This window comes from Carassius carassius, chromosome 5 (genome assembly GCF_963082965.1).
Source record: "Carassius carassius chromosome 5, fCarCar2.1, whole genome shotgun sequence".
NCBI lineage: Eukaryota > Metazoa > Chordata > Actinopteri > Cypriniformes > Cyprinidae > Carassius > Carassius carassius.
The window spans coordinates 36,457,203-36,485,056 of record NC_081759.1 but is presented as its reverse complement, the minus strand read 5'-3'; the positions used below and the strand labels follow the sequence as shown (position 1 = coordinate 36,485,056).

The 27,854-nt window shown below is 36.7% G+C and overlaps 2 protein-coding genes across 3 annotated transcripts; both read right to left on the bottom strand.

Annotated features, from left to right (window-relative positions):
• Positions 1-49: 49 nt before the first annotated feature.
• On the bottom strand, positions 50-10,916 carry LOC132141490 (E3 ubiquitin-protein ligase RNF128-like). Its single transcript, XM_059551027.1, has 7 exons — positions 10,317-10,916; positions 8,827-9,077; positions 5,300-5,371; positions 4,991-5,073; positions 4,778-4,874; positions 1,868-2,039; positions 50-810 (listed from the first exon to the last, which is right to left on the bottom strand). The coding sequence occupies exons 1-7, from the start codon at positions 10,735-10,737 to the stop codon at positions 713-715; spliced, it is 1,194 nt and encodes a 397-aa protein (XP_059407010.1). The 5' UTR covers positions 10,738-10,916; the 3' UTR covers positions 50-712.
• Positions 10,917-18,275: 7,359 nt separating this feature from the next.
• On the bottom strand, positions 18,276-27,413 carry LOC132141488 (histo-blood group ABO system transferase-like). 2 transcript variants are annotated; one of them, XM_059551026.1, is made up of 5 exons: positions 27,204-27,399; positions 25,246-25,281; positions 20,083-20,106; positions 19,695-19,829; positions 18,276-19,299 (listed from the first exon to the last, which is right to left on the bottom strand). In XM_059551026.1, exons 1-5 carry the CDS (start codon positions 27,272-27,274, stop codon positions 18,609-18,611), a joined length of 957 nt encoding a protein of 318 aa, XP_059407009.1. In that variant the 5' UTR covers positions 27,275-27,399; the 3' UTR covers positions 18,276-18,608. The 2 variants fall into 2 exon arrangements, 1 of the variants encoding a protein (XP_059407009.1); XR_009433899.1 differs by lacking the exon at positions 18,276-19,299 and adding an exon at positions 24,701-24,793 and having other exon boundaries at positions 19,715-19,829; positions 27,204-27,413.
• Positions 27,414-27,854: the final 441 nt, after the last annotated feature.

The following is a 27,854-nucleotide window of genomic DNA, read 5'->3' as shown; positions in this document are numbered from 1 at the left end:
AACTATAAAAATAATTTAATAACGAAATAAGTATAATCACACACATAGGCAATTTCATAAAATATTTTATTTGCATTGTTAATGTCTGTACTATTATTTGAAAGAGTAAAGAAATATTTTCATCCCTTATTTAAATATAAAAATCATGAGAACTCATTCCTTTAGAAATACCCCTATTATGTCTAGACCTATGCGAGGAGTAATATACATTTGCACACATATATAAGTGTGTGTAAGGCACAATATTTCTGAAATTTTAAATTTCCATCAAAACTGGAACAATATAATTTAATAAGTCACTAAAACAGGGGAAAAGTATGGTATGCATTAAGTCCACTGATTTACAGCAGATGGAGCACTCTCTCTTTCTCTCTCTCTCTCTGTGTGTCTCCATAACTGCTCATGTTGCTTATGGAAGGCTGGGAGTCTCAAAACCTGAACACAACCACAGCGGGACTCAAACCCTGAGTCAGAAATCATAATACCCTGGATTAACCACAGACAATTAAAAGATGATTCTGATTGATCCAGAAATCATTGGGATCACCCAGAGTGACAAACAGTCAGAGAGAGAGAGGGAGAGAGAGAATTTAAAGGCACTTAGTCAGAAACTAATCAGAAAAGGGCTCAGCAGTGCTTTGATACAAGTCCTCAAATCAAAACCCCTCATTCATTTGTGTGAGTGCATTTTATCAGTGTTTGTTTGTGCTGCTCAGATCCTAATGTCACTCTGGCTCTGCCTGTGAACGTCACCCTCGAAGGCTAGATTGTCATAGTGAGGCGACATATCCAACTGCTCCTCTTGCACACCTGCAAACCAATCAGACAAAAAGATCAAAATCACTCCATTCAGACTTTGGTTCCAGAAGTATATTTTCACGTTACAAACCTCATATTGAAGGTACACTGCGAACAACTTAATCCAACCAAAAATGCCACTGATTAGGCATATAAGTGATTAAACATCGATTTATTTAAAAATAATAAATTATACAGCATAAAAACAATATAAAAGTCCCTTCTGGATCTCATGATTTTGGATCACAGATTTTAATGCAAAATCAAGTCAAATTTGCATTATTTGTGGTAGCTTGCATTTTGGTCTTATTTACGTAAAAAAGAAACAAAAACAAAAAAACTTTGCAGTATTTCTAATCAAAATCCGAATCAAAACAAATTAATGTCTTGCCTCTGTATTGTAGTGAATTAAAAAAAAAAATTTTTTTAAACAATATTATGTATATTTCACCAGTAGATTACATTTAAATAAGTACATTATTTTACTGAATATGTATGAACATGAACTGTTAAATTTAAAATAGACAGTGTCACTAAATATGATACTGTACTGATTCAGTGATAGTGAACAAGCTGTTTAACATGCAGAATTTCTGCATTTTCAGCAAAGTATACCTGTATATTTCTATGCTGGTGTCACGTTTGCCTTTTGCATGAGGGACCAGGGCCACAATTTCATTAACTTACTTCCACAGTGCATAACACTAATTACTTCAGTACATCATGATTATTGGTGGTTATCACTGCAAAACAACACACTAATCTTGCAATAATTTTTAAGAAAAGCTGCAGGAAATTAAATTTTGGGCTACAAAAAAAAAAAAGAATCCTGGTGGAACTGATATATAGTTTTCGACCAGTGTGTCCGGTTATTCACACCCACAACTAACACGTATATGTAAATGAATATTTCTATGACTCTGTTAACATTAATGTGTGACATTCAGCACAGATGCTCTGCCTTCCTGTAAATTTGCATGTGCAAGGTTAGTATAATCACAGCAAGCTGGGAGTGAGTTCCAAAATATTGGGAGAAATATGATTGTGCAGTTTTTTTAATGGTTTTTACCATTTTGTGAGGCTTCAGCAGAACCGAGGTGTTCGTTTCCGTGCATGGATGTATATCCAGAGGATGCTGTCTCACTGTGTGTGTGTGACACGGTCTCACTCTGCAGGTCCTCAGAGGTAGCAAAAGATCTGAAATCAGGCACTGAAATCTGTGGTTGCTCCTCAACATCCATCTACAAGAGAGAAATTCAGAAAAGAACATGTCAGCAAACATTGGGCCAAATTTGTGTGTGTACTGATTGAATGTTCAAAACTGATAACTAGATATTTCCTCCAATTACACACTTAGAACCAAAGGGGAATGAATGCTACACGCTGCCAAAGGAGGAAGAACAAACTGAGCTAATGCTCCTACTTTCCGTGTATGCAAGGCATGGTGACTAAGCAGCAGTGCAGCTTTATAACTACAAGTGAGAGAGGATCCACCCAGCCTTAAGTTACTGTTACAACAGGTAAGCTGCTTGTGTCAGCTCGGGTCAAGGACAATCTTTGGAAAAGAAAGAACAAAGGTGAGCTCCCAAGGTGCAAGAAGCTCAGTGGGAGGTGCTCCGGTGTTCAGAACAATCCATCCCTTGGGTATCACCCAATATTACCAGTATACTGTCAGCCAATGTGCAGTCCTTAGAGAACAAGATGACTTACATTAGGACTTGGATTAAAATACCAACAGAACATTAAATACAGCAACAAATTCTGCCTAACTGACAGATGAAATAGTCAATCTCTGCTCACTGCGAACACAGAACAGCTAAAAGAAGTAAAAAGATGTGTTTTATGGATAACACTAGCTAGTAAGCTAGCTGCAATACATGCATTTAAGAGACAGCACACTGTACATTTTTCACATCTTTGCTTGTGGAAGTTAAGGATGGGCCCATAGGTAACCCTGTCAAATGCATCCTGTCAGTCTGGAATGGGAGCAGGATCAAAGAGACTTACAAAGGACAGTACGGGAACAGAATGTAACACCATAGGAGTGATGCCCAATCTGTCAGATATTTTCACCAAGGTGAGCATGACTAAGCATTCCAGTTAGATCTCACTGCAACAGAGAGGTGAATACCACCATAGCGCAGACATTAAAAGTAGCAATGTTTTTGTAATAAGTCAGTACTATATATTTGGACACAGGCACAATTTGTTATTATTTTAGCTGTTGACGAAAACAAATTCAAGTTAATGAATATGGGCTTAAAGTGCACACTCTGAGCTTTAATTTGAGGGTAATTGGAGGAAAGGTTAAGGAATTACAGCTCTTTAATATGTACCTCCCCCTTATTTCAATGGACCATAAGTAATTGGACATTTGACTCAAAAGCCATTTCATGGACAGATATAGGGTATTCCTTCATTATTTCTATATCAAGCAGGTAAAAGGTTTACTTCTAAGTGTTCCATTTGCATTTGAAAGCTGTTGCTGTGAACCCACATCATGCAGTTAAATGATCTCTCCATGCAGGTGAAGCAGACAATTGTTAGGAATCAGTATTGTTTCATAAAAATGAGAATCAATTAACATCGAGATATCAATATTTTTTTACCCGGCCCTAAACATTACTGTTAAAAAGTTTGGGGTCAGCAAGATTTTTTTTTTTGAAAGCCTGCATTAATTTGATAAAAAATATAGTAAAAACTACTTCAATTTAAAATAGCTGTTTTCTATTTTAGCATAGAATGCCATTTATTCCTGTGATGGCAAAGCTAAATTTTGAGTATCATTACTTCAGTCTCACATGATCTTTCTTTATTTTGAAAAGAAATTCAAGTGTTTGAGAAAAAAAAAAAAAAGGCAAGATTTTTCTCCATATAGTGGACTTCAACGAGGACCAATGGGGTTGAAGGTCCAAACTGCAATTTCAGTGCAGCTTCAAACAGCTCTACATGATCCCAGCCAAGGACCTTATTTAATGAAGAGATCAGTCATTTTCTAAAAAATAAATACATTTTTTTATACTTAACCACAAATGCTCATCTTGCGCTAGCTCCACGATGCACATCCACGACTTCACGCATTACACAGTCAAGTTGGAAAAGTCACACGTGATGTAGGTGGAAGTACCACCCCAGCATTTACAAGTGTGGAGGAGCAGGACCATTCAAAAGTTGCTGTATGTTGAATGATACATATTTATATGTCTTTGTATGAGTTTATTGTTTAAAATTTCTATTTGTGTCTGTATCAGTTAAATCTTTTGAAACCTAACAGATTTCTTCCACTAAAAAAAAACACCTTTACAACGTGATTATGTAATGTCTTAAGTCATGGACGTGTGTCACAGAGCTAGTGCAAGACAAGCATATGGGATTAAAAAGTACATACAGTAATGTTTTGGCTAGATAAGACCCTTATTGTTAGGGTGGGATTCATGTAGAGCCCTTTGAAGCTGCACTCGAAGTCCACTATATAGATAAAAATCTTAATATCTTTTTTAATGAAGAAAGAAAGACAAACATTTATTCTGGAGTGAACTAAATCTTTAAAGTTGAACATTTATATAAAGTAGAAATCTTATAAAACTTGAACATGTCTTAGTTGAACATGTGACAACCTTTGAGCTAAGGTGTGTCACTGCTTATAATGCTCTATCTACCTTCACTCACAGCCACAATAAATTATTTCATTTATGTAGGTGACCAAAGACCAAAGAACACCATATCTCTCCCAGCAGCATCCAACATTAGTCAGCACAAACATCAATGAACTTCTGCTCCCTGTCACACTCCGCATGACTCAGAACTCAAATGCTTTACACACGACTTCTCACATGGTACCAAGATTTCACCAAAAAAAGCTTATGAACATCTGTTCCTCTACCACTTTTTTTTTTCTTTTTTTTTTTAAATACTACAGATTCATTTGCTAGTTTTATGAAGTGCAATGCTGGACTTCACTCTTAGAGTGAAAACTGACCTCAACTCCAAGGGCTTTAAGAATGTCACACTTGCACATTGGGCAGGTTCTGTGCTCCAGTAGCCATGGCTCTATGCAAGATTTATGGAAGAAATGACTGCAAACACAAAAACAGCGTATAGCAACATTAAGACCAGAAAGTCTGGAAAAAGTCAGATTTATAGAGAAAACAGTTATTGAGGGAGAACAGAACGGAATGAAAGACAGACATACTTGCATGTGAGAACTGATAGAACATCTCCTGGTTTATACAACTCAATACACACTGCACAGGCATCAGCATCAGGGCCAGTCTCCTGTAAAACAAACACACATGCACAAATCATCAAAACACTGTTCCAACTGACGGTTCTTTAAGTTCTTTGTATATCTGCAGTTATCCTGGTGATAACAACCCATTAAAAATCTTTTGTCTACACGAGAGTTAAAACAAAGAAAAAACACAAATCCAATAAAAAAATCAAAACAAATATAAATAGAAGCTAATTATTACATGTGAACAAACACAATGTTGTGATATACCTGATCCCCTTGTCTCAGTGTGCGGACCTGCAGCTGGCCAATAGCCTTCTTTGCTTCCGATTTCAGCTTTTTCTGGAAAAAAAAAAGAGAAAAGACAAACAGAGCTCAGGATGTGTGAGTGTCTTGGTGTTTTTGGTCTGGTCTCCCTGGTTTTTCAAGAAGTGTATGAATATTGTAAAACTAACACGAGTATCAACAGAAAGTATATTTAGATGTGTTTGCTCTGCTGAACAAACACCTAGAACAAAGGATTATTAAGTAAATTTAAAGGGACACACAGAAGTATTGCTGACTCATTCACTCAGCTGATTCACACATATAGTGGCTGCATTAAGAACTTGAGACACACTTAAAAATGTATGAATGTCAATGCATTAGATAACCAAAAACAATGAGCTCTAGCTAAACCACATTCACACATACAAAAGAGCTTAATCCAGATTCAACACTTTCACATTTCAGACAAGATAAGGAACCTGATTGCTGGTGAGATTTCTTAATGAATCACATTATGAATGCTTATGAAACTGGGGCGAGACTTTCTGCTCATTAGTTCATTACTATTCTGACTAAGGTCTATAGACTAGCTATACCAAACAGTGTATACATGCATTCATGCAAGACCACACAAAGGTCTTAGTGAGGAAACAATCATCGTACTAATACCCATACTAAACTTCAAACAAATGACAAACTCACTCTAATAAACTCTCAGAAGCTATGTTTTGTCTGTCAACATGTTTAAGAGATTGACAACTGACTGTTCACCAGCAAACAGTAGGCCTTAATCTAAAACTGTTGACAATCCACCTTCTTTGCACACCTTACATGCCTTTAAAACGGTATTTCTTGGAGCTCTTTGTTTTTTCCATACAATGAGTGTTATCTGAAAACATACAGTATGAGTCACACGGTGAATATGAAATTCTATGAATATGAGACATGTCAATTCTAAGTATGTTTAAAGAAGGTAGTCATTTTTATTCCTCACACAAACCTCTAACCAGGGACGTGCACAGACATTTTGAGGGGCAGGGGCTCAAGTGAAATCAAGGGCACTTCTCATAATTAGTTTTTTTTTTTTTTTTTTAACAAATAAAAGTGTATATATATATATATATATATATATATATATATATATATATATATATATATACGCAACTCTGACTTCCTTTTAAAAAAATAATTTAAAAAGTTAATTTTATCTTCCTCAAACTTACGCAATTGTTTCATTTTCAAAAGATGTCTACAAAATAATCAGTTCACAGAAACCATGGTCTCCTTAGTATTCACTAGGTTTATAGAGCAGCAAAGGAAACCATTCCACAATGTGCATGTTTTGAAAACATTTTCTATGCTACTAGTTTCAAGTATATATGAAGAGTTCAGATGCAAAAGTCTCTAAGTGCCATCTGAAATTTTCTTATGAGCTTTTTTTTTCAAGCTCGTATTTAAGTTCAGTAATTTAACTTAAATGACAATTAATAGGTAATTTTCATTGCCAGTAATGTGAACATAAAGTGAACATAAACATACAAGCTTGATAAAAATGATCATTATTGAAGGAAATTTCAGATGAATATTTACAGTTTAAAGTATACAACCGTTAGTACACAAACTAGAGCGGAAGTATAATGCAGAAAAGAAAAACAATGATTTTACTTTCTGTTTTATATTAAGAGTTATTACAGGAATTACCATCACGACTGTAAATTCATTAGGCATTCGCAGAAGAGGCAAGTCTTTAGCAGTTTCTTAAAAGTTGTAAAAGTCTAAGCAGATCAGGGAAGAGGTAGGCAGTCCGGAGAGAAAAAGAGAGGGTGAAGGTTCTAGAAAATGACTTTGTACCCTCATTGTGAAGGAAGCACAACTGTCACATTTGCTAGCTGTAAATGGTGGGAGGGAGCATACACTCATAGTGTTCTCTTCCAATGGCAGTCTTGATGGCCAACACCAAAGCCTTCAAATTTCTGCAGGTGGCTACAGGTAGCAGCTGGAGCAACACAAAGAGGAATGTGACATGGACCCTCTGTGGTTGACCGTTTTGTTGTAGATCACCTGCAGAGTATTGTGCTGCCCACATTCTGTCCAATTTTAGCTGCTGTGTGGCAGTTAATGATTGCATACAAAAGTCATTAAAAAAGCAACAACACTGATGTGTCGCTAATGCCCGATAGATATTTAGCAACTTCTACTAACAATTTCTAGGCCTGTCTGCAATCCAAGTTCTGTAGTGTGAAATGTGTTTTGACTGAACTGAACATGACATTGGTGAAGACAGACAGTTGTATAGTGTGAAAAAAAAAAAAGTCAATCCAACAACTTTGAAAGGCATGTTGTGTATATGTTAACATTAGTGTGGAAGTCCGGCCAAGCGTTACAGCAGTATTGCAATGACAAGAGCTCAGATGAGAAGCTGTGCAGCATACTCAGAATCAAGGTCTGATTTTCCTGATGGTACAAAGCAAAACCATGCATTTACCAGGCAACGACTGAAATGTGAGCAGTAAAGCTCAACTGGTCTGAAAAGCCTTTTACTTAGCCACTTCCTTTAATTCTTTTCTTTCCTTTTTCCATTGAGCAAAATAAACCACTGAAATGGGTATTTTTTTTTAGCACAGTCATTTCTTTTGGTTTCGTATGATTAAATATTCCATGGTACTTCCCTTTGAAAAACAAGATTTTTAGAAATATTCCCAGTATAATTTCATTAGTTGCAACTTTCTCTGTGTCTGTGGGTGATAATCTCTGACAACATAAAGAGAAATGGGTTGTGATTTTAGTTAAACTTTATCCAAAATCAAACATTTCCTTGGTACTAAATTTAGGCCTAATATCACCTTAGAACCAAACTCATACACATACAGTGATGACATTAGGGCTGAAAAAGAGAATGATCTCAGAACCCAGTAATGTGAAACCAGATCAACCAGTTAGAAGCTAGATATACTAGAATAATGAACCAGCAAGCAAACTATGTGTCAAACTATGCTTCTGTGGTAAAAAAGGTCTTGTAAAATCTCCACTTGTTCACACTGTCAGTTTTTGGGTTTTTACATTCATATTTTTAGTAACACTCATATTTATACAATCGTTTGCAGGGAAGATCATTTACCGCCTGTATAAATGAGTAACCAGAGTCAATGGCCTTTCTATTCTTGTTAAATATCAAAGATGGCAACTTAGATAAATAGTAAAGTCTTATCACAACTGTCACAACAATGTTATTTAGTAAACAAGTCCAACTGAGGTGCAAGTACAGCGTTCAAATCTTAATTAACCATAGGCCACTGAATGGTAAGAAGCAACAAAACATAGAATCTTCTTCATTTAGTGTTTATTTTACTAGTCATTCTTATTGATTCACTAGTTTTATTCTTTTTTTGTTCATAAGGATGTTAAAACAGTTTAATTGCATCATAATAACCGCCACCATATGATTTAATGTGAATCTGTAGTTACCACTGCATATTAGTAGGAGTGTTGTTTAAAGCCAATCGAATCAGCTGCCAAATCGTGTGCTGTACCTGTTTGCGGTTCTGCTGTCTGAGGCTGGTCAGTCTCCGCGTGGAGTAAAAGATGAAGTATCCAACAGTCCCCGCAGTAACGATGAAGAAGGAGACGGAGACGAAAAACACAGAATAGTGACTCATAGAGATCCAGGGACCGTGCTGCTTCCCAACCTCTATTGCTATGGAAACGGGCACGCCCCTCTCTAGCAACCGGACCAGCTCCAATCCATGAATGTAGCTAATCATGACTGCAATGATGCTCGTGCCTAGAAACACACAGAGATGAGAGAATACTGAAAACATGAGCAGCTCGTCTGCGCAGAGCAAAGCACACCATATCGCTGGGCAACCTGCTGGGTGAGGAGGAAAAACGGAGTGGAAACTTCAACAGACATGCAACATCAAACCTGCTTACTAACACATACCCAAATAAAATAGATTTTAAATTAAGGGAGAGGAAATTAAGCAAATTTGTGTCATGCACGAGACACAGTGATCAAGGACAGAGTTTGTTTAATGAGATTCTTATATTTTAGACTCCAAAAATGATGGGAAAAATGACTTTTTGTCTGCATGAGCGCAACAAAAAATATGACGAATAATATAGAAATCTAGAGCTAAAGCTATAAAAACACATGTTGTTAATTGAACTGAAATCTAAATAAAACTGATTTTATTTTAGCTATTTAACAAGGCAACAATTCTCATTTAGTTTAACTTTGTGGTAACACTTTATTTTAGGGTGTTATACGTTACATGTACTTATTATAATAAAAATAAAATTATGTGTATTAACATGCAAGTCACCCTAACCGTATAGTAAGTACATGTAGTTAATTATTAGTACTCAGTACGTAATGTATACACTGTAACATTACACCTTAAAATAAAGTGTAACCCATGTAATAAAACGACTAAATAAATAAAAAATGAAAAGACTATTTTAAAACAATAAAAAATTACATAAACACGACAAAACTACTAAAATTGCATAGAAAACTGAAAATACAAATACATTCAAAATACTAACCAAAACTATGATAACATATCAATGCTACTCGTCTACATATACACACACACACACACGCACAGCCTTTCGTTTTATGACATGGCACAACGTGATAAAACCATAAAACACGTTTATGACAGGTCACCTGAAAAGTCTTCAGGAAATTGAGTCATTGATCAGAGAATTTCTTTTAAGGCTCAGTAAGTGGGTTTGTGCGTTCAGAACTAGATGGCACCAGCTAAAAAATGCGATTCTTGTCCGGTTCTTTTAATATCCTGATGACAGGCAAGAGTTCGCGCTGTTCCGCGCGGGAGAGGTCATATCAGCCGTCACCTTTACACAACTTACACAACACAACGCCCGGGTTAGAGTACAACTGGAACTAATAGAGGCCAGAATTTATCAAATAATTAGTGACATGGCAACACTTTTATATACACGCATACTAAAATGTTCAGCAGCTCATCTGTCGCCCTGAGCACTTTGGGTCACATACCTGGGTGGGACATCTGAATGACCCGATTTTCTGCCCCATAGTCGTTGAAAATGATAGCAGCTGCAGCTCCGTTCATGGCCGCGACGTTAATTTTATCGGTGAAAGTGCATCCGTTACCGCGCTGGATTAAGGCGATCCAGACCCTGGAGTCGTTCAGACGCCGATACAAGGTGTCATCTTCACAGCCATAGATCGGATCGGCTAATAGCACGTAACCCACTACAGAAGTTTTGGGGGAGTCTTGCCCATACAGCCCCATCTCCTCTCGCAACCTATTGGTTACGTTTGTTTCAGGGTCTGTGTAGGAAATATTCAGGTATGCAGTGGACAGGTAACTGGCCTGCGCCAAACGCACACTCGACATCTGGAAAACAGAGGCCACCAGCAGCCACGAAAACACATCCCGACCAAGAAGCCCCATGATCGGCACACCAGCCCTGCCGCTGCTCTCTTCGGTTGAGTTCAGAGCACTTCTTGAAATAAGTCTGGTTGTTAAAATGACTCAAATGTGGTTCCGCAAACTCACGTAATCGATAGCTCCCTACTGAGCGCCTACAGGTGTTTTAGTAACGCAACTGAACGCAAACTCTACCTCGCTGAGGTCACTGCGCCCGAAGCCACGCCCACATCTCTCTCTTAAAGCAACAAACGCTGTTTTTCTCGCTTCACTCGTGCTCTTGCAAAGTGTCTGAATTATATGGGTTATTACAGTTTTTTAACTGCCGCCACACAAAATCTTTACTTGTCACACAGTTTCTGAAACCTGACACTCAAACACCAGAACCACACACCAAATCTGCAAAACCATACACTAACATTCTCGGCATTTGACTATGTTTTGAATTTCATAAAACACTTTTTTGCAAAGCATAACACTTAACAATTCTTTATGTAACACACCGAAATCTAAAAGGAATTAATATTATGGAAAAGGTGTATGCAAATGTTTGCTTTCAGTTCTTTACACCAGGGGAGTTGTGGCTTAGTAGTTAGAGAGTTTGACTTCTTTGAGTCTTGGGCTGGCAATTTCACAACTGAGGTGCCCTTGAGCAAGGCATCAAACCCCCAACTGCTCCCTTGGTGCTGCAGCATAAATGGCTGTCCTCTGTGTATTAAATGCATAGCATGAATTCTGAGTATGGGTCACCATACTTGGCTGTATGTCACTTTCACTTGTTTTGCAAGAGATATGAGGCATTTTGTGTGTGTGCAATTCTGGGATTTGTGTGTTAAGTTTTTTAAAAAGAAGCAAAGTTTTGAAGATGTGAGTAATCAGTTGCAAACAGTGGCATGGATGTAAAAGTACAGAATTTGAAGTTAAAGTACATCAAAAATGTTAACATCTATTGCAAAACGTATTATAAAAACACATTACTGTAGCTGAAAGTTTCTATCTGAAAGGGAAAGCTGACAATATCACCCTGCAGCTCTCACCTGGTCACCCACTGAAGCTAAGAAGGGTGGCCTGGATGGGAGACCTCCTGGGCAAACTAGGTTGTTGCTGGAAGAGGTGCTAGTGAGACCAGAAGATGGTGCTCACCCTGTGTGGGTCCTAGTGCCCCAGTATGGAGACACTATACTGTCAACAAGCACTGTCCTTCAGATGAGACTTTAAACTGAGGTCCTGACTCTCTGTATTTATTAAAAAAGACTTTTGAAAAGAGTAGAGGTGTGAATTTGCCCATTGGCCTCTGGCCCTCATGGTTTCCTAATCATCCCCATATCTACTGATTGACTTGTACTATGTCCTAGTTCTATGGCTGCCGTCGCATCATCCAGATGGATGCTGCACACTGGAGGTGGTTGACGAGATCACAATGTAAAGCGCTTTAAGTGCCTAGAAAAGCACTATATAAATGTTAAGAATTATTATTTATTATTATTATTAATGTTCAATCTTCTCTTGTGTATATAGTAAAAGTGAGTAGATTCCATGTGTGTCAAGCTAGATTGTAAAGGCAGGTGGCCTCATACAACTTAAAAAACTTGGGATACAGTACGTGACTTGTATATGGACTACTTTTATAATGCTGATATGCTGATGCATGATTTATGCTATTAATCTTTTTTTTGTCATTTTTGGAACTTGAAAGGACCTAGTGCACATTCACTTTCACGAACTTTCAGAACTTCCACTTTTGTAACCAACTGCTAAAAGGTTTGGAATTACAGAGGTGGTGGGGAAATTATGATTATAAAAATTATAAAAGTATATGTTTTGGTCATCTTTCTATTAAAGTAAAAGTTACCATATCAGTATTTAAAGTACATTTCATTGGACGATTAAATATAAGGATACGTAAACTTAGCAAGATTGATATTTTGTGAAATGTTAATGAAAAAAATAATTCATTAACTATACATTAAACTGTTACATCTTGATTAATTTATTTTTTTTACGTTCCCTTTTATAAAATAATACAATAAAAACAATCTGGTTTAGTGTTCGCAAGTTGGCTACACTGAAAAAATGGCAATGGGCAGATTGTTCAATTTGCACAAATGCATTTCATATTTCCTACATGATTATTTTATGTTTCTCATCTAAACATATTTTAGTCTTGTGCCATCATTTAATGCTGACGAATGTTCAACCTGTTAGAAATAATCATGTTTAAATTATATAAATTAGTTGTGTTTTCAATTTGACTTGCAAATGCTCTATAGAAGTGGTGAGTATTTTTGTAAATTTACTGCAAGTATATTTGATTGCTTTTTTTGCACTGGGTAAATGTATTGATTTCTCATTTTTAATCAATTCTCATTTTTATGAACCGATATCGATTCTTAAATACCAGGAATCGATTAGTCATCCTGTTTTCAGTTGATGAATGAATGGAACATGTAGTGCACATCCCATCCAATAACTCACAATAATCTTTGTGCTTTGTTATTATTGATATGAAACAAAGTCTCAGATTTCAAATTACGTCCATTTTCTTACGAAATTCAAAAACATAAATACCGTTTTGGCGCTGTGGCGTGAGATCCCTCAGGCTCAGCTCAAGAGAAGCACATGATCTTCTCTTCCTCAATCATACCAGTTACAGCGCAAAATAAGAATGAATGAGCATTAGGGCTGTCAATGAAGATTCTAAATTTGAATATATATTCAAAAAGGTGAAAATTAGAAACGAAGGTGAAAATTAGAACACTAGAAAAGAATTGTGTAAAAGTAAAACCCAGTTAACCTTGAGATTATTAGTAGAACAAAATATATGGCTATTGTTTGCTAGCCTACCACGACAAAGCACGTCGGTACATTATTCTTGGTTTTAGTCTATTACTGAACTGATACCAAATCGTTCTTGTCTGCATCGCGATGCATCGTACAAACAATTAATTTTGACACCCCTATTGCATATGGACATATATTTTGAGATAATCATTCCACATCGTCACATAGCATGTTTTATCAAGTTAGGTGCAAAAAATAATAATAAAGTTTCAGAAAGCACAGATCCAACAAATCATTCTGTAATTATCCATCTGCCTGCCGTAAGGTTGCTGACCACTGCACAATTGGATATCTTTGATCTAAATTTGTGGGACTACCATCCACAATCCTAGAACTGAGGTCTAACAGTAATCTGTAATCAGTCACCTGTCTTTCTTGGTCTTGTCTGGTTCTCATTATATACAAGTTCACATTTTTCATGATATCTACATTATTAAATGATTGAAATTGCATTTGTTTGAATATTCCCAGAGCAGTGTCCGGTGTTCTGTCGAATCTCATTTTGTCTGTGCATTCTGCAGGATGATGACGAAGCCTTCATCCAAAAATCCACAGAGAAGACCACAGTGGGAATCTACATTCTCAAATTCCGTGATAGATCAGATGACATCGGGATTGTTCTGGAAGGCCAGAACATCTTGCAAGGCTTGGACAACTTTGCGTTAGCTGCGGCAATGCTTTTTGGTCATATGCCTTAAATCTCAACTACCCACCTGAAATGAAAAGTACATTTGAGATACTGCAGAAGATAGTCATGGAGCTGGATGGCTCCACTCTGTCCAAGAAAGTACAAGTTCTCAGAAACAGACTCTATGAGTGAGCTGTTTCCATGGTCTAATGGTTAAAAGGACACTCTGATAGGAGCCAAGGTGCTTTTGACTAATTTATACTGTTCATTTACTTCTGTAGCACATACATAAAAAATAGTTGTACTGTTAAGAAAAATGCATCAATTTGACTTCTCTTATGATTTTAAATTTAAAACAAATGTCAAGGTATGTTTTTTAAGAACTTGATACTGTTTATTTACTTCTGTAGCACATACATACAATGAGTTGTACTCTTAAAAGAAATGCATGAATTTGACTTCTTATGATTTTAAAATTGAAAACAAAAATGTCAAGGTATGCTTTTGACAACTTGATATTGTTCACCTTTTCCTCTACAACTATTTGACAGTGTATTTGTCTTAATGTTTGTTTTGTTGCAGTTACTGTATGAATGGTTAATACTGTTCACCTTTTCCACGACATGTTTGACTGTGCCTTGTCTTTTAATTGAAGTGATGAGTAAATGAAATGAGTAAAGTGATATGAGTATACTGATGTGCTGTCATTGTTCATTGACATTTGTTCATGGAATCTAAGCTATTTTTAACTTCAAATATCCACACAGAAATCTTACTTCTAATAGCACAAAATTTATTTTAACTTTAAAAAAGAATACAGCGATTTGATTCAAGAAATGCGTTTGATTGTCTTACTGCTTTTAAACTGCAGTAATGTTAATGTACTCAAAACTAGTGGATGTAAAAAAACTTTTTTATTAAAGTCAGTTTATACTAAAACTTAATCAGGTTAGTTTTATTTATTGAAACCCCAGCATATATGAATGCAAAATATAAAAATGTCATGTTAGTTTAACGAGCACAAATTATGTATCTTGAACATATATAAATCATTTTTATTTAACAAGCAAAAATTATGTATTTTGAACATATATAAATCATGTTTATTTAACAAACAAATTATGTATTTTAAACATTAAAATCATATTCGTTTAACAAGCACAAATTATGTAGCTTTAACATGTGTAAATCATGTTTCGTACATATATTTTTTATGTTAATCCAACAGGTTTTTTTTCAGTGTAGAACTCAGGTTACTTTGTGAAAAATTCTAAAGTAAGTTATTATCATTATTTTACCTGAAAAGTCTAACGTTTGCCAACAACAGCAAATGGAAATATCATTAGTGACTGTGCCAGTCACAGTATTCTAACAATTGTCCTTTACAGAAATAGAAATATTACCATTTGCAATAGAAGCGTACTCGTGCAATTACCATAAACAATCTGATACATATCTAAAAGGCAAAGATTATTTATTTTAAAACAAGCAAATTAGCATCACACAACATCTCATTTATATGTAACATTTCCAATTTGCTTTGTCTTTTTTCCCCGTTTTGAATGAAAAGTAGCCTATGTAGATACCGAGAGATGTGCTGAAGCAGTAATTTCACTTAGGCTTTATTTAGTGAACTCTGCAGTATTTTAGTTGAAAGACTCCCTCTCCTGCTGTACTTGGGGAACTATCAGCCTTGTTGACTGCTCTCGACATGATGTTACCCTTTCCCACTTCTTTTTAGAGTAGAAACAAACGAGAGATAATGGAATAATTTGTAATATTTTAACATTCTATATATATTTTAACTTAGTATCAATCATACAATTAGTAGTATTCTAAATACAAAATAACAAATAAATATTAGGTATATGCTTTAGTTTTACCTTTAAATAAACGAAAATCAGTGTGGTATCCATTTAGGGGAAAATTCAGCAGCCAGCTTTTTAAAAAAGCTGAGATTCAGGCCAACAAGCGTAATAATAAAATCAACGCGCAAATGCGTAAATCCAGGAAATGCAGGGTAAATATGTCCTAGGCAGGTGTTGTGGGTTTGCCTGCAGTTCCACCTGATCACCTCTTGTAGGCGCCTTCACCTCAGTTCTGACACTACAATGTTTATTGTTCTCACTTGTATCATGGTATTATGTTTCTGGCTCTTCGCAGTAAACGTTTCAAACCGTTTACTATTGTGCTAATAATTTGAATGTCAAAATCAAATTCATATCAGGATTTATATTAGAATGTTTTATTAGAATGTTCTAGTTATGGTTTCCACTTTAAAGTTTGCCACTTTTGGCATTTCTTATGGATCAATGGCCTATTGTTCTTATAACCCGAGCCACATCTTACTATTTGACAGAAATCATGAGGTTTGCCAGGTGTCTCACCAAGATAACTGATAAAAAAGACAAATGTCTAGAATTCAGCTTTCTGCAGAAAAAACCCAGACAATTACAACTCCTGCTCAGCATACCGAAGTTAATGAAATGTTGAAAAAGTAATATTGGTTAGTTAGACAGGTTAAAGTGCGTGTTCCAGTGCTTTTTGCGAGTTTCATGAAATATTTTTAGAACAGCAGCGAAAATAAGTAGGATATAAAAAGTGACTGGACTGAAACTTATCCTTTTGTTAAAAGTGGTGCTCTGCCAAGACACATTTCCAAACATTTAACTTTTCGCTTTTGCCACACAGACCTTTTATGTCATATAATGTGTCGTATTTTTATGATAAGCACTGTTTAAGTTACAAATAAAGAAATGCGTCATCCACAGACCTGTTTGCTTGGTATGCAAAATGCAGGGGGTCCAGCAAGGATCCATTAATAATGTCCTTCAAGTAGGCCAACGCCATTCTTTCAAAAGACTTCATGACCACAGATGTTAAAGCAACAGGTCTGTTGTATTCATTAAGTCATGTGATTTTTGTTTTTTTGTGTACAGGGATGATGGTGGAACATAAAACATTTGAAGCAGGAGGGGACTTCACATAGCTCCGGGGATCTGTTGAAGATGGGCTTTAAGGCAGGCTGGAAAGGCACCGCCAGGGCCTTTGACCTTGTTTGATTTCTGCTTTCTGAAGACTTTGCATAAATCCTCTTCACAGATCTTGAGTGTAGGCTGAGAAACAGTAGGGGGAGGCTGTTGATGGCGGTGCTGTGAGATGGTCAGAGTGGGTGTGGTGTGTCAGACCAATCTTTTGCTTTTAAAACCTGCAGTAAAACTCATTCCACAAAACAGATTTTTGTTCTACATGCTAGCGAATCGTGTCATTATGACAAACTGAGCATAGACACAGTGTAAATAAGAGATTTTAAAATGTAATGTATGATGCTTTATTACTGTTACTAAAAGTAAAACTACATCTGATTATGGTGTTAACCACTTGACAAAATAGTGTTTTCTCTAAAGCATTGGTAAAACATGGCACTCGCAGTAAATCAAGAGTACAAGAAGAATATACAGTGTTGCACTATATAACAGAGATGAGTTTTCAGTCTATACATATATACAAACAGTTGCTTGCTTGGCTAATAAAACATATAACATATTAAAGCATTTTTGGTATTTTCATGGTTTCTACAAAATTAAAGCAGAAATCAAGGGTTTAACAGCTGTTATAATCATATAATGGATAAGCCGGATCTATATTTAAATTATGGTTTAAAAGACCCATGTACAAACTGAAGTACAGGTGTTCAAATAGGAGGATTAAATTGCAGGAGTGGCTGGTTGCATTACAGTTTCAGGACTACAGTGCACACCCGATATTAAAATATTTTACTGCAAACATTACAAACACAACATATGTGAAACACCATATGACAAAAGCAAAATTACAGCTTGTATAAGTAATATTGTATACACAATTCAGTACATTGGATGTTTTTGAATTCAATTTTTGATATAATTTGAAAGTTTTATGTTTAAAGTTTTCTCAAATGAACCATTATTATATAAGTAGAAGCTACAGTTGTAATATATTTATGGCTTAAGAAATACATTATTACAGTAGTGTGTGTTTTTGGTATTTTGAGGTAAATGCATAATAAGCATAAAACAGTTAATGAATTGTATGCTTAAAACAAGTAAACAAATTCTCCAAACAGAGAGAAAAAATATTTTACTTGATGTCAAGAAACAGGTCTCATTTTTATACTTCTAATACTAAGAAATCCTAAAACAGGATTTGACAATCAGGATTCATAATCAAACTGTAGAATGTCATTCAGCTGGACATCTCTGTGGAAACATAACTTGCTAGAATCATGTTTTTTAATCAAATCTGCAATCTACAAAACCCAACCCCCCCCCCCCCCCTTTCAAATAAAGGCTGTTTAAACCAGTTTGACCCAACACTAATGAATCATAAATAAAAAAATATTGTGTAACTCAACATGTTGATCTGGATATAAACTTTCACAATAATGCTACAAGTTTGGCCGAACTTCAGCATTGTTTTTAGCTACATGAGAGAAGCGAATTATTTTCACATAGCCTGAACTCATACTAATGTCCCGCCACAGATATTCAGGTGAAAGCAGTTTACTGGGTTTGTTATAAAGGAAATACTTGTTCAAATGAGACTCCTCGTGCCATATCGCCTCAATTGAGTTTGCAATATCAATGTTCATCTGCTCCTGGCAGGTTTTGGTTAGATGATGTACGTCTTTCAATGAGCCACCGAATGCAGCACCAGTAAAATAATAATCACCCTCTCCAGCTGGAATGTATGCTTGAGACTCTGGTCTACGCTCATATGTGAATATGAACCTTGGAGCATTAAAGAACCAAGGATGTATCACACCTACGAGACGACCCAAAGACTCCACACTCCAGCGGCCAATGAACTTTGTATCAACGTCAAGGCAGAAAATATAGTCGGCCTCACTGGCCAGTTCATTCTTTATTAGTTTCTCTAGTATTTCCATCCTGCTCATACTGATATCCTGCCATCTGTTCATACTTGGAAGCTTCTTCACTGTCAGGTAACGTTCTTGACCTAGTTTTACATTAGGAACTTCATCTGGTTGATCTGTAAACAGGTAGTAATGGACTCGAAATCCAACAAAGTAATGCTCCTCTGCTGATTCCAGGAAATCTCTGAGAAAACGTGTATATCTGGAAAAAAGGAGAGGAACAGATATTAAACATATCTATATATATATAATTTTGTTTTTAAATAAATGAATACCTTTATTAAGCAAGGGCATTCAATTGATCTAAATAACAGTAAAAAGAATATATACATAACATATAAAAACTTTTCTATATCTATATACATTTTTCTATTTATATATCTATATATTAAATCAATGCTATACACAAAACATAAACAAAAGACTCTTTTATTAGTAAAGTAGCCTTGCCTTAGTAATTTTGTTGCTAGTTAAATTTATAAAATCTTTCAAGAGCACTATATTACCATAAAAGTTAATAAAAATAAAAAAAGAGCAAAATACTACAGAGAGAAAAGGATGTATTTTGAGAGTCGGAGAAGAATGTAACTTTGTTACTTTCCCAAAGCGAAGACAGTGGTCGCTACGGTGATGTTTTGTTGTTTGTAGATGGAGTCAATCACTGTGGAGTCAAAGGTTCCCTCCCATACAATCGGGGCTAACCATGGTGTCACAGAAGCAACATCTGTCCGACTATATTAAACACACACATGTAATCATTCACTGATTGCAATTAAACACTGGTGTTTCTATGTAAGCATGTGTACACTGTAGATAATTTCCATAAGCGGCATATATTTTAAACAAACTGCATTCTTCAATTACCCCACATCATTGTATTAAACAGTGAATTATGTTTTAAAAGCACCTTATGTGTGTGTGCATGAGCGTATGTGTATGTTTAAGATAATACATTTATGTGTGTATGCATTATATGAGTACTTACCCCAGGTTACCTGTTAGATGATTTCTGCAAACCAAAACACAATAATGAAAGTAACTCAACAGACCTCCTCATAGAATGTTTACATGTTCGCAGTAATCGAACTAGAACAGCATGGTTTACCATAGTCAAACAACAGTCTCCATCCACATGTCAGTTTAAATTTGGAAGCATTACAAGTCACGCATCACTGAGTATATGCACAGTTTGCATAAATGCTGGGTGATGTTGAACTTGTGTTTTCTGCCTGTCTGTCTAATAATTGTAGTACACAATAATTGCACTGGTACAATTTCAGTTGGACTAAAGCCTTTATATTGTGACATTTTAATAAACTACAGCCTCATTAACCTGAATAAACATCAGAAAATATTTTAATTCAACTGGGGAACACACCATTATTTTATTATTTCACACAATAATATCTCAGTATTTTAACTTAGTTAGTTCACCCAATAATAAAAATTATGTCATTAATAACTCACACTCATGTCGTTCCAAACCAGTAAGACCTCCGTTTATCTTTGGAACACAGTTTAAGATATTTTAGATTTAGTCCGAGAGCTCTCAGTCCCTCCATTGAAACTGTGTGTACGGTCTACAGTCCATGTCCAGAAAGGTAAGGAAAACATCATCAAAGTAGTCCATGTGACATCAGAGGGTCAGTTAGAATTTTTTGAAGCATCGAAAATACATTTTGGTCCAAAAATAGCAAAAACTACGACTTTATTCCGCATTGTCTTCTCTTCCGGTCTGTTGTGAGAGAAAGTTCAAAACAAAGCAGTTTGTGATATCCGGTTCGCGAACGAATCATTCGATTCGGATCTTCTTGAACCAGTTCACCAAATCGAACTGAATCGTTTTAAACGGTTCGCCTCTCCAATACGCATTAATCCACAAATGACTTAAAGGGTCACTCCACCCATTTGCATTAAGAGGTCCATTGTTAGAAAACCAGTCATACTATTGAATGGTTGTGCAACATTCTCTCATTTTCCCCTGAGACGAGAGAAATCCACTATTTACCTTTTTCACTTCCTCCTACAATGACGCAAAAATCGTCATTTGACGTCATTGTAGGAGGAAGTGTAAAAAGGGTGGATTTCTGTAAAGACTACAAGCACAAGTTCCCACCCTTTCAAACCTGCCCATATGGGGTTGTACCTAATGCGCTAACAGACCTATCACAGATCAGTGCCCGTGCGTTTGATTTCACCGGGAGAAACTTTTCGAAAATATGGAGGAAAATACTGATTTTTCAGACGGATGCATTGGGGAGGATTTTGATTTAGACGAAGTTATGTTAGAAACGGATGTTCGTGGCTACCTTTATGAGCCACAGTACAGCGACGAGCTAAAAAAACATGAAATGCGTCAAACTAACACAGTAAAACATGGTTGATTTACATCAATAATAGCAAACTTATATATAACTTTTAGCTAAGTGTCTAACGTTACATTATTACGTTACATACTAACTTTACTTACTCATTTCTTGACAAGTGTAACGTTAGTTACTGAGGCAGACACATTAAAACAACAAGCGAGCAAAACATACAAGATATTTAGTTCGTAAAGAGAAAAATCATAGGAGATGTGTTTCTTTACAGCAGACGACTATGTCAGTGTGTGTTCTCAGTAGCCACTAGCTGCTAATAGAGTCTAGTCAGAAATAACATTACCTCCAGGCAAATGCATTTAGTGCTGCTAGTGCTGGTGGTTCCCGACGTTCCTGGCTTTTCATCGTCATCGTCTGGCAAGGAAAATACTGAAGGAATTGCGTTTTTCAAAAGCGCGGGTCTCTTCAATCCTAGGGGGTTAGGCGCATAATCTTCGGGCTTGAAATGTAAACTGCACACCGTCTGATTTTTTAGTGCTTCAAGTGTTGTGTCCTCACCGAACTTAGGGTTATTGATAGCCCGTAGCCACTTTTTGCACAAGTCCGTATCTTTCGGGAATCTGTAAATACTTACTCCGGGTATTTTCCTTGATCTTGAACAACATCCCGGTACTATGCAAGTGCACACCATTTTGTCACAAAAACATTAATTGGGTCGCAAAATAACTCTTCACAACAAATTGTGCCAAATAATTTACAATCGGTAGCGTAGAGGAGAGCTCAACTATAATCCACATTGATGGGCGGAGTAGTGGGAGTGGCCTGCGGAGCTGAGCATTGCAATGCACTATGGGGATTGTTGTCTACAGTCCACAAGCTCTAAAAAGTTATTTTCTGCCTTTTATAGGCCCAGAAGGACCAAAAAAAAAAAAAAAATGATACTATACATATATGACCCACTTTCAATACACATTCATGTCTCCACGGGTGGAATGACCCTTTAAGCTGTTAACTTTTTTAATGTGGCTGACACTCCCTCTGGGTTAAAACAAACCAATATTGCAGAGTAATTCATTTACTCAAACAGTACACTGACTGAACTGCTGTGAAGAGAGAACTGAAGATGAACACCGAGCCGAGCCAGATAACGAACAAAAGATTGACTCGTTCACGAACCAAGAACCGGTTGCATTGGTTTTTGGATCACCAGTAGTTCTTTCGGACAGTTCGATTCAATAAACCCGTTGAAGAAAACGGTTCACCGGTTCTTTTGCGCTCGACATAATGGTGTCATTGGTGATTATTTCCCCTTGATTCAAGCCTTCGGTTTACCCGCGCTCATAACATTAGCACAGAATCAGTTCAGAATCAATCACCAAAAGAATCAGTTTGGTTCAGACACTCTGTGTGTCATTCTGCTTCACACTGAATCACACAAGCGCAGTATCATCAGCTCCTCGGTTCTTGAAACGGCTGCGTCTGACATAAACGGTTCTTGACTCGAGAACGAGTCAGTCTTTTGTTCATTATCTGGCTCGGCTCGGTGTTCATCTTCAGTTCTCTCTTCACAGCAGTTTTCAGTCAGTGTACTGTTTGAGTAAAAGAATTAAGCCGAGTTCAGACTGCACGATTTTCAAAGTAGTCGGGTCACTGTTCTTTTCACACTGCATGACTATCTTGGCCAGCATTCAGTCGCTGCTGTGTTCACACTGCACGATAGAAATCGGCGACAGAAGGTTTCACACTGCATGACTTTCCAATAGGAAGAATCGCCGACAACTCTGTCTGGAACGCAAACTACGTTTCACAACCAAACACACGCGAGATGTGACAAGGAAACAACGCGATATCATGCGTGCAAGACTGGAGTTCTCTAGTGAGACTGGGATTATTATTAAAAATGGTAGCCTGCAAGAAGCTTGCAGTAAGAATTGCCTGTGCGCTGATTTGCAGCAAAAACAAGAAAAAGAAAAGAAGATAATGGAGGAGGAAATGGTTGGGGAGACGTGAGGAACAAGGATTGTGTCTTCTTATATCATACTTGCTGATATTGTGGTCTATAACTCCTCCCCGAACTCCCCGCTGCTCTATATCTTGCGCTCTCATTGGCTGTCGATTTGCCTGTGATTTTGGGCAGTTGTCAGCAATTTCTCAAAACCTGTAGGCATTCCAAAAACTGGTCAAAAATCCTGCAGTCTGAATGTGGTTCTACTCCGGGATATTGGTTTGTTTTAACTCAGAGGGAGTGTCAGCCCCATTAAAAAAGTTAACAGCTTAAGTCATTTGTGGATTAATGCTTATTGGAGACACGAACCGTTTAAAATGATTCAGTTCGATTTGGTGAACTGTTTCAAAAAGATCCGGTTACATCGAATGATTCCTTTGCGAACCGGATATCACAAACTGCTTTGTTTTGAACTCTCTCAAAACAGACTGGAAGAGAAGACAATGCGGAATAAAGTCATAGTTTTTGTTATTTTTGGACCAAAATGTATTTTCGATGCTTCAAAAAATTCTAACTGACCCTCTGATGTCACATGGACTACTTTGATGATGTTTTTCTTACCTTTCTGGACATGGACAGTATACCGTGCACACAGTTTCAATGGAGAGACTGAGAGCTCTCTGACTAAATCTATAATATCTTAAACTGTGTTCCGAAGATAAACGTAGGTCTCACTGGTTTGGAACGACATGAGTGTGAGTTATTAATGACATAATTTTGATTATTGGGTGAACTAACCCCTTAAGGGCTTCAAGCCATGCAAATAGGCAACATGAAAGATTTTTTTTGTTATGCAAAACGACTACTTCAAAGGAATTTCTTTAGCTAATTACCATTACTGTGGCAGCCAACAACAGTACAGCTTAAACCTCTGCACATTTTTATATTTAATTATATTGAAAAAGTTACAATTCAGTCATCTACAATTCATCTTTTTTACCCCATTTTAACATTTATTTCTATAGCTGTCGAGCAAGACGTCGGATAGCAGTGGTGGCACATAATATCCACATTCTGATTGGTCAGATTGCCTGTCACTTAAACTCCCTGCGAACAGTCAATTTCCTGTTGTTAGCTGACAGGAGTGGTACCCAGTGTCAGAGTTGCAATTAGTCTACTTATAAACTGTTGTCAATGGTTGTTGTTATTTTGTTTTTGTTTTTTGTCTGTGGTGTAAAGCTATTTCCCCTCAGAATTCTATTTTGATGGAAGGGGCCCCCCAACAGAGAGGAAGACCACAGACAAAAACACAAATGGGTTAATTTTGATTAGCAGACCTGGCAACCCTGCCCTGGGTGGTTTTATGCTACAGTAGCCCATCTGCTCCAAGCTTTGGTGTGTCTAACTCATACCCGCTTGTAACAGTAAATCTGAAAAAGAATTTTGAGATAAGCTGATGTGGATCAACCAGGACTGCCAACTAGAGCTATCACGATTTAACAATGCAAATACAATTCTGTCCCTCACATTAAGACATGGAATAGCTTTAGATGAAATAGGCTATACAGTGCATGAAAAGCTGGTGCTCTTCTGTTTCTTTTGATGTACGACTCCCCCCTTGTGCCACATAAAAAGCACAATAATGACAGTTGTCTGAACCAACCATGGTTAGATCAAATATTCACAATTAGACAGTTATTTAATTATCGCGACAGGCCTACTGTCAACTCTCACACAACTGACACAGTTCTCACACTTTCATGTCTTTAAATTCACTAAATACTTTTCATTGTGACATTTTAATAAGAAGAATTATTCTTTAATCTGACTGAAACTGAACATTTCATGTTCACGTGAACGTGTTTGAATATAGTCTACTTACCCAAACCAAATGGAGGTGATTACCCAGTAAATGAGCCTGTAAGAGAAGACAAGAGAATCCTATAAGCAGAGATCTTTTGGAAATGTGTCAACACTCACACACTTTTTTCAGTTTTTAAGTTAAAAATAGGTTTAAAATAATTGTAGGTGTTTTTCCTCATCAGCAAATGAGGGGCTGAAAATGCTGTTTGTCAACCTCATGCAGAAAAGTTGGTCAGCTTATCTTTTTGAACAGGGGGAAAAAAAACTCTATGAAGCCCTAACTGTTTCAGTAACCTATTTTAGTATTCAGTCAAAAAATCTGACCACAACATTATCATAAATTATGCTTCAGGCTGGTTCAGCTAATAGAACAGCTTATTTCAAAAGGACTTCCATTTCAGACGTGTCATGTTATTTGTGTGCATCCAGTATTTTCCATTGAACAACACCTGTATGTCCTTTCAAATGTTCCACCATCATCATTTGAGGAGCAGGTTCACAGGTTCTTTACAGGTTCTTTAGAGAGAGAGAGCCTCACTGGATGTTTGTGTGATCATCTATATCTTTCAGAATAATATAAATTCCTGTTGTCTGACTCCTTCATTTAGTTAAGGATGTAACGGAGTAATGAAGTCGTGGCCTGGTGAGAGTCGGACTCCCAATCAAAAGGTTGTGAGTTCGAGTCCCGGGGTGGGGGGAGTGCATGTACAGTTCTCTCTCCACCCTCAATACCACGACTTAGGTGCCCTTGAGCAAGGCACCGAACCCCCAACTGCTCCCTGGGCGCTGCAGCATAAATGGCTGCCCACTGCTCCGGGTGTGTGTTCACAGTGTGTGTGTGTTCACTGCTCTGTGTGTGTGCACTTCGGATGGGTTAAATGCAGAGCACAAATTCTGAGTATGGGTCACCATACTTGGCCGAATGTCACTTCACTTCACTAATGGAATACACGTAATGTCCTTATGTATTTAAAATAAGAAATATGAGTAACTGCATTTTAAATCGGTGGTAATCAAATAAAGTTACAGTACATCCAAAACCTATTTAAGATTACCAAAATTATGACTTTGCATTTTAATGTAATTTATTTCATTTAATATTAATTTAAACTGTTTGGGATTTTTTTTTAACCAATTAGGCATTTGGTGAGTCTACAACTCTGACCCTTAAACAAAAAATAAAAATATTTAATTAAAAACAACTGGGCAGTCTGTTTAATTAGCAACCTTCAGAGTGCACAAGCTAGTCAGGACAAAAGAAAAAAAAATTCCAGAGGGAATCAGAAAGCCATGTGTGTGATTTTTGCAATGGGAATACAAAGAATGTCTTATATCTAACTTTTATCAGCTTCAAAGGATTCAACATGTAATATGAAAAAGCCTCTTGAGGTAAGTTGATCTCGAGCTTTGAAAACCAGGGGTGGCAAATTTCATGGAATTGACATGCTCTCACGAGAACATTTTCCACACAAAACCAGTGACATTTGTGTATATAAGCTCTTGTTTCTGATGTAACAAATGGCAACATCAAAAAAGGAAAAATAATGCTATTTCCTGAAAATCAGCATGACTGTAAACAAACCCTTGCCTTAAGGATTTTAAAGTGTTTAGATCAGGTGTCCTCAGTCCTGAATGGCCATTGTCTTTCAGAGTTTAGCTCCAACTTGCCTCAACACACCTGCCTGGATGTTTGTTGTACACCACGTAAATTGGTTAGCTAGTTCAAGCATGTTTAATTGGACAGGACTTGGAGCTAAACTCTACAGAACAGTGAGCAGACACTCCTGACCTACATGAGAAATTAATTTAAATTGTGTTACAATGTGTAACCTTCCCAACCCTGTTAACATGCCTACATACATCAAGGTGCTGCCATGTGATAAGCTGATCACATAAAGTGACCTTGGCAGCATATAAACAGATTCACAACTGATATATTCTGAATCAGCTACATATTTTTAAAAAGTTTATACATACCCACTCAGTGATAAGCCAACAAACATTCCAAGAAGGAAGAAATGAAAAATATGACGGAGTCGCATCGTCATATCAGCTTGGTCTTGTGTCTGTACTCACGAGAAGAGGTTTGAAAGTCGAACACATCCTGGTAAGGGTGGGGTTTACATAAAGACACAACCATAACGACTACAACTACAGCAACCCAACACCCAATGACTAATCCATATCTTCAGCACACCAAAGAAGTCTAACTGGTTTTTGAAAGCAAGCAGGGACACGAACAGACATCACTTCTCACATTTATCTTATTTTTCTAAACAAAATGTTAAATATATTAGGAGTGTGCGATACTGATATATTTTCTGAGATATGATCAAGAACATTAATTAGATGATATTTTGCTGAGTGTGTTATTGTGCTGATATCTTAAAGGGTTTGTTCACCCAGTAATCAAAACTATGTAATTAATAACTCACACTCATGTCGTTCCAAACCAGTGAGACCTCCGTTTATCTTCGGAACACAGTTTAAGATATTTTAGATTTGTCTGAGAGCTCTCAGTCCCTCCATTTAAACTGTGTGTACGGTCTACAGTCCATGTCCAGAAAGGTAATAAAATCATCATAAAAGTAGTCCATGTGACATCAGAGGGTCAGTTAGAATTTTTTT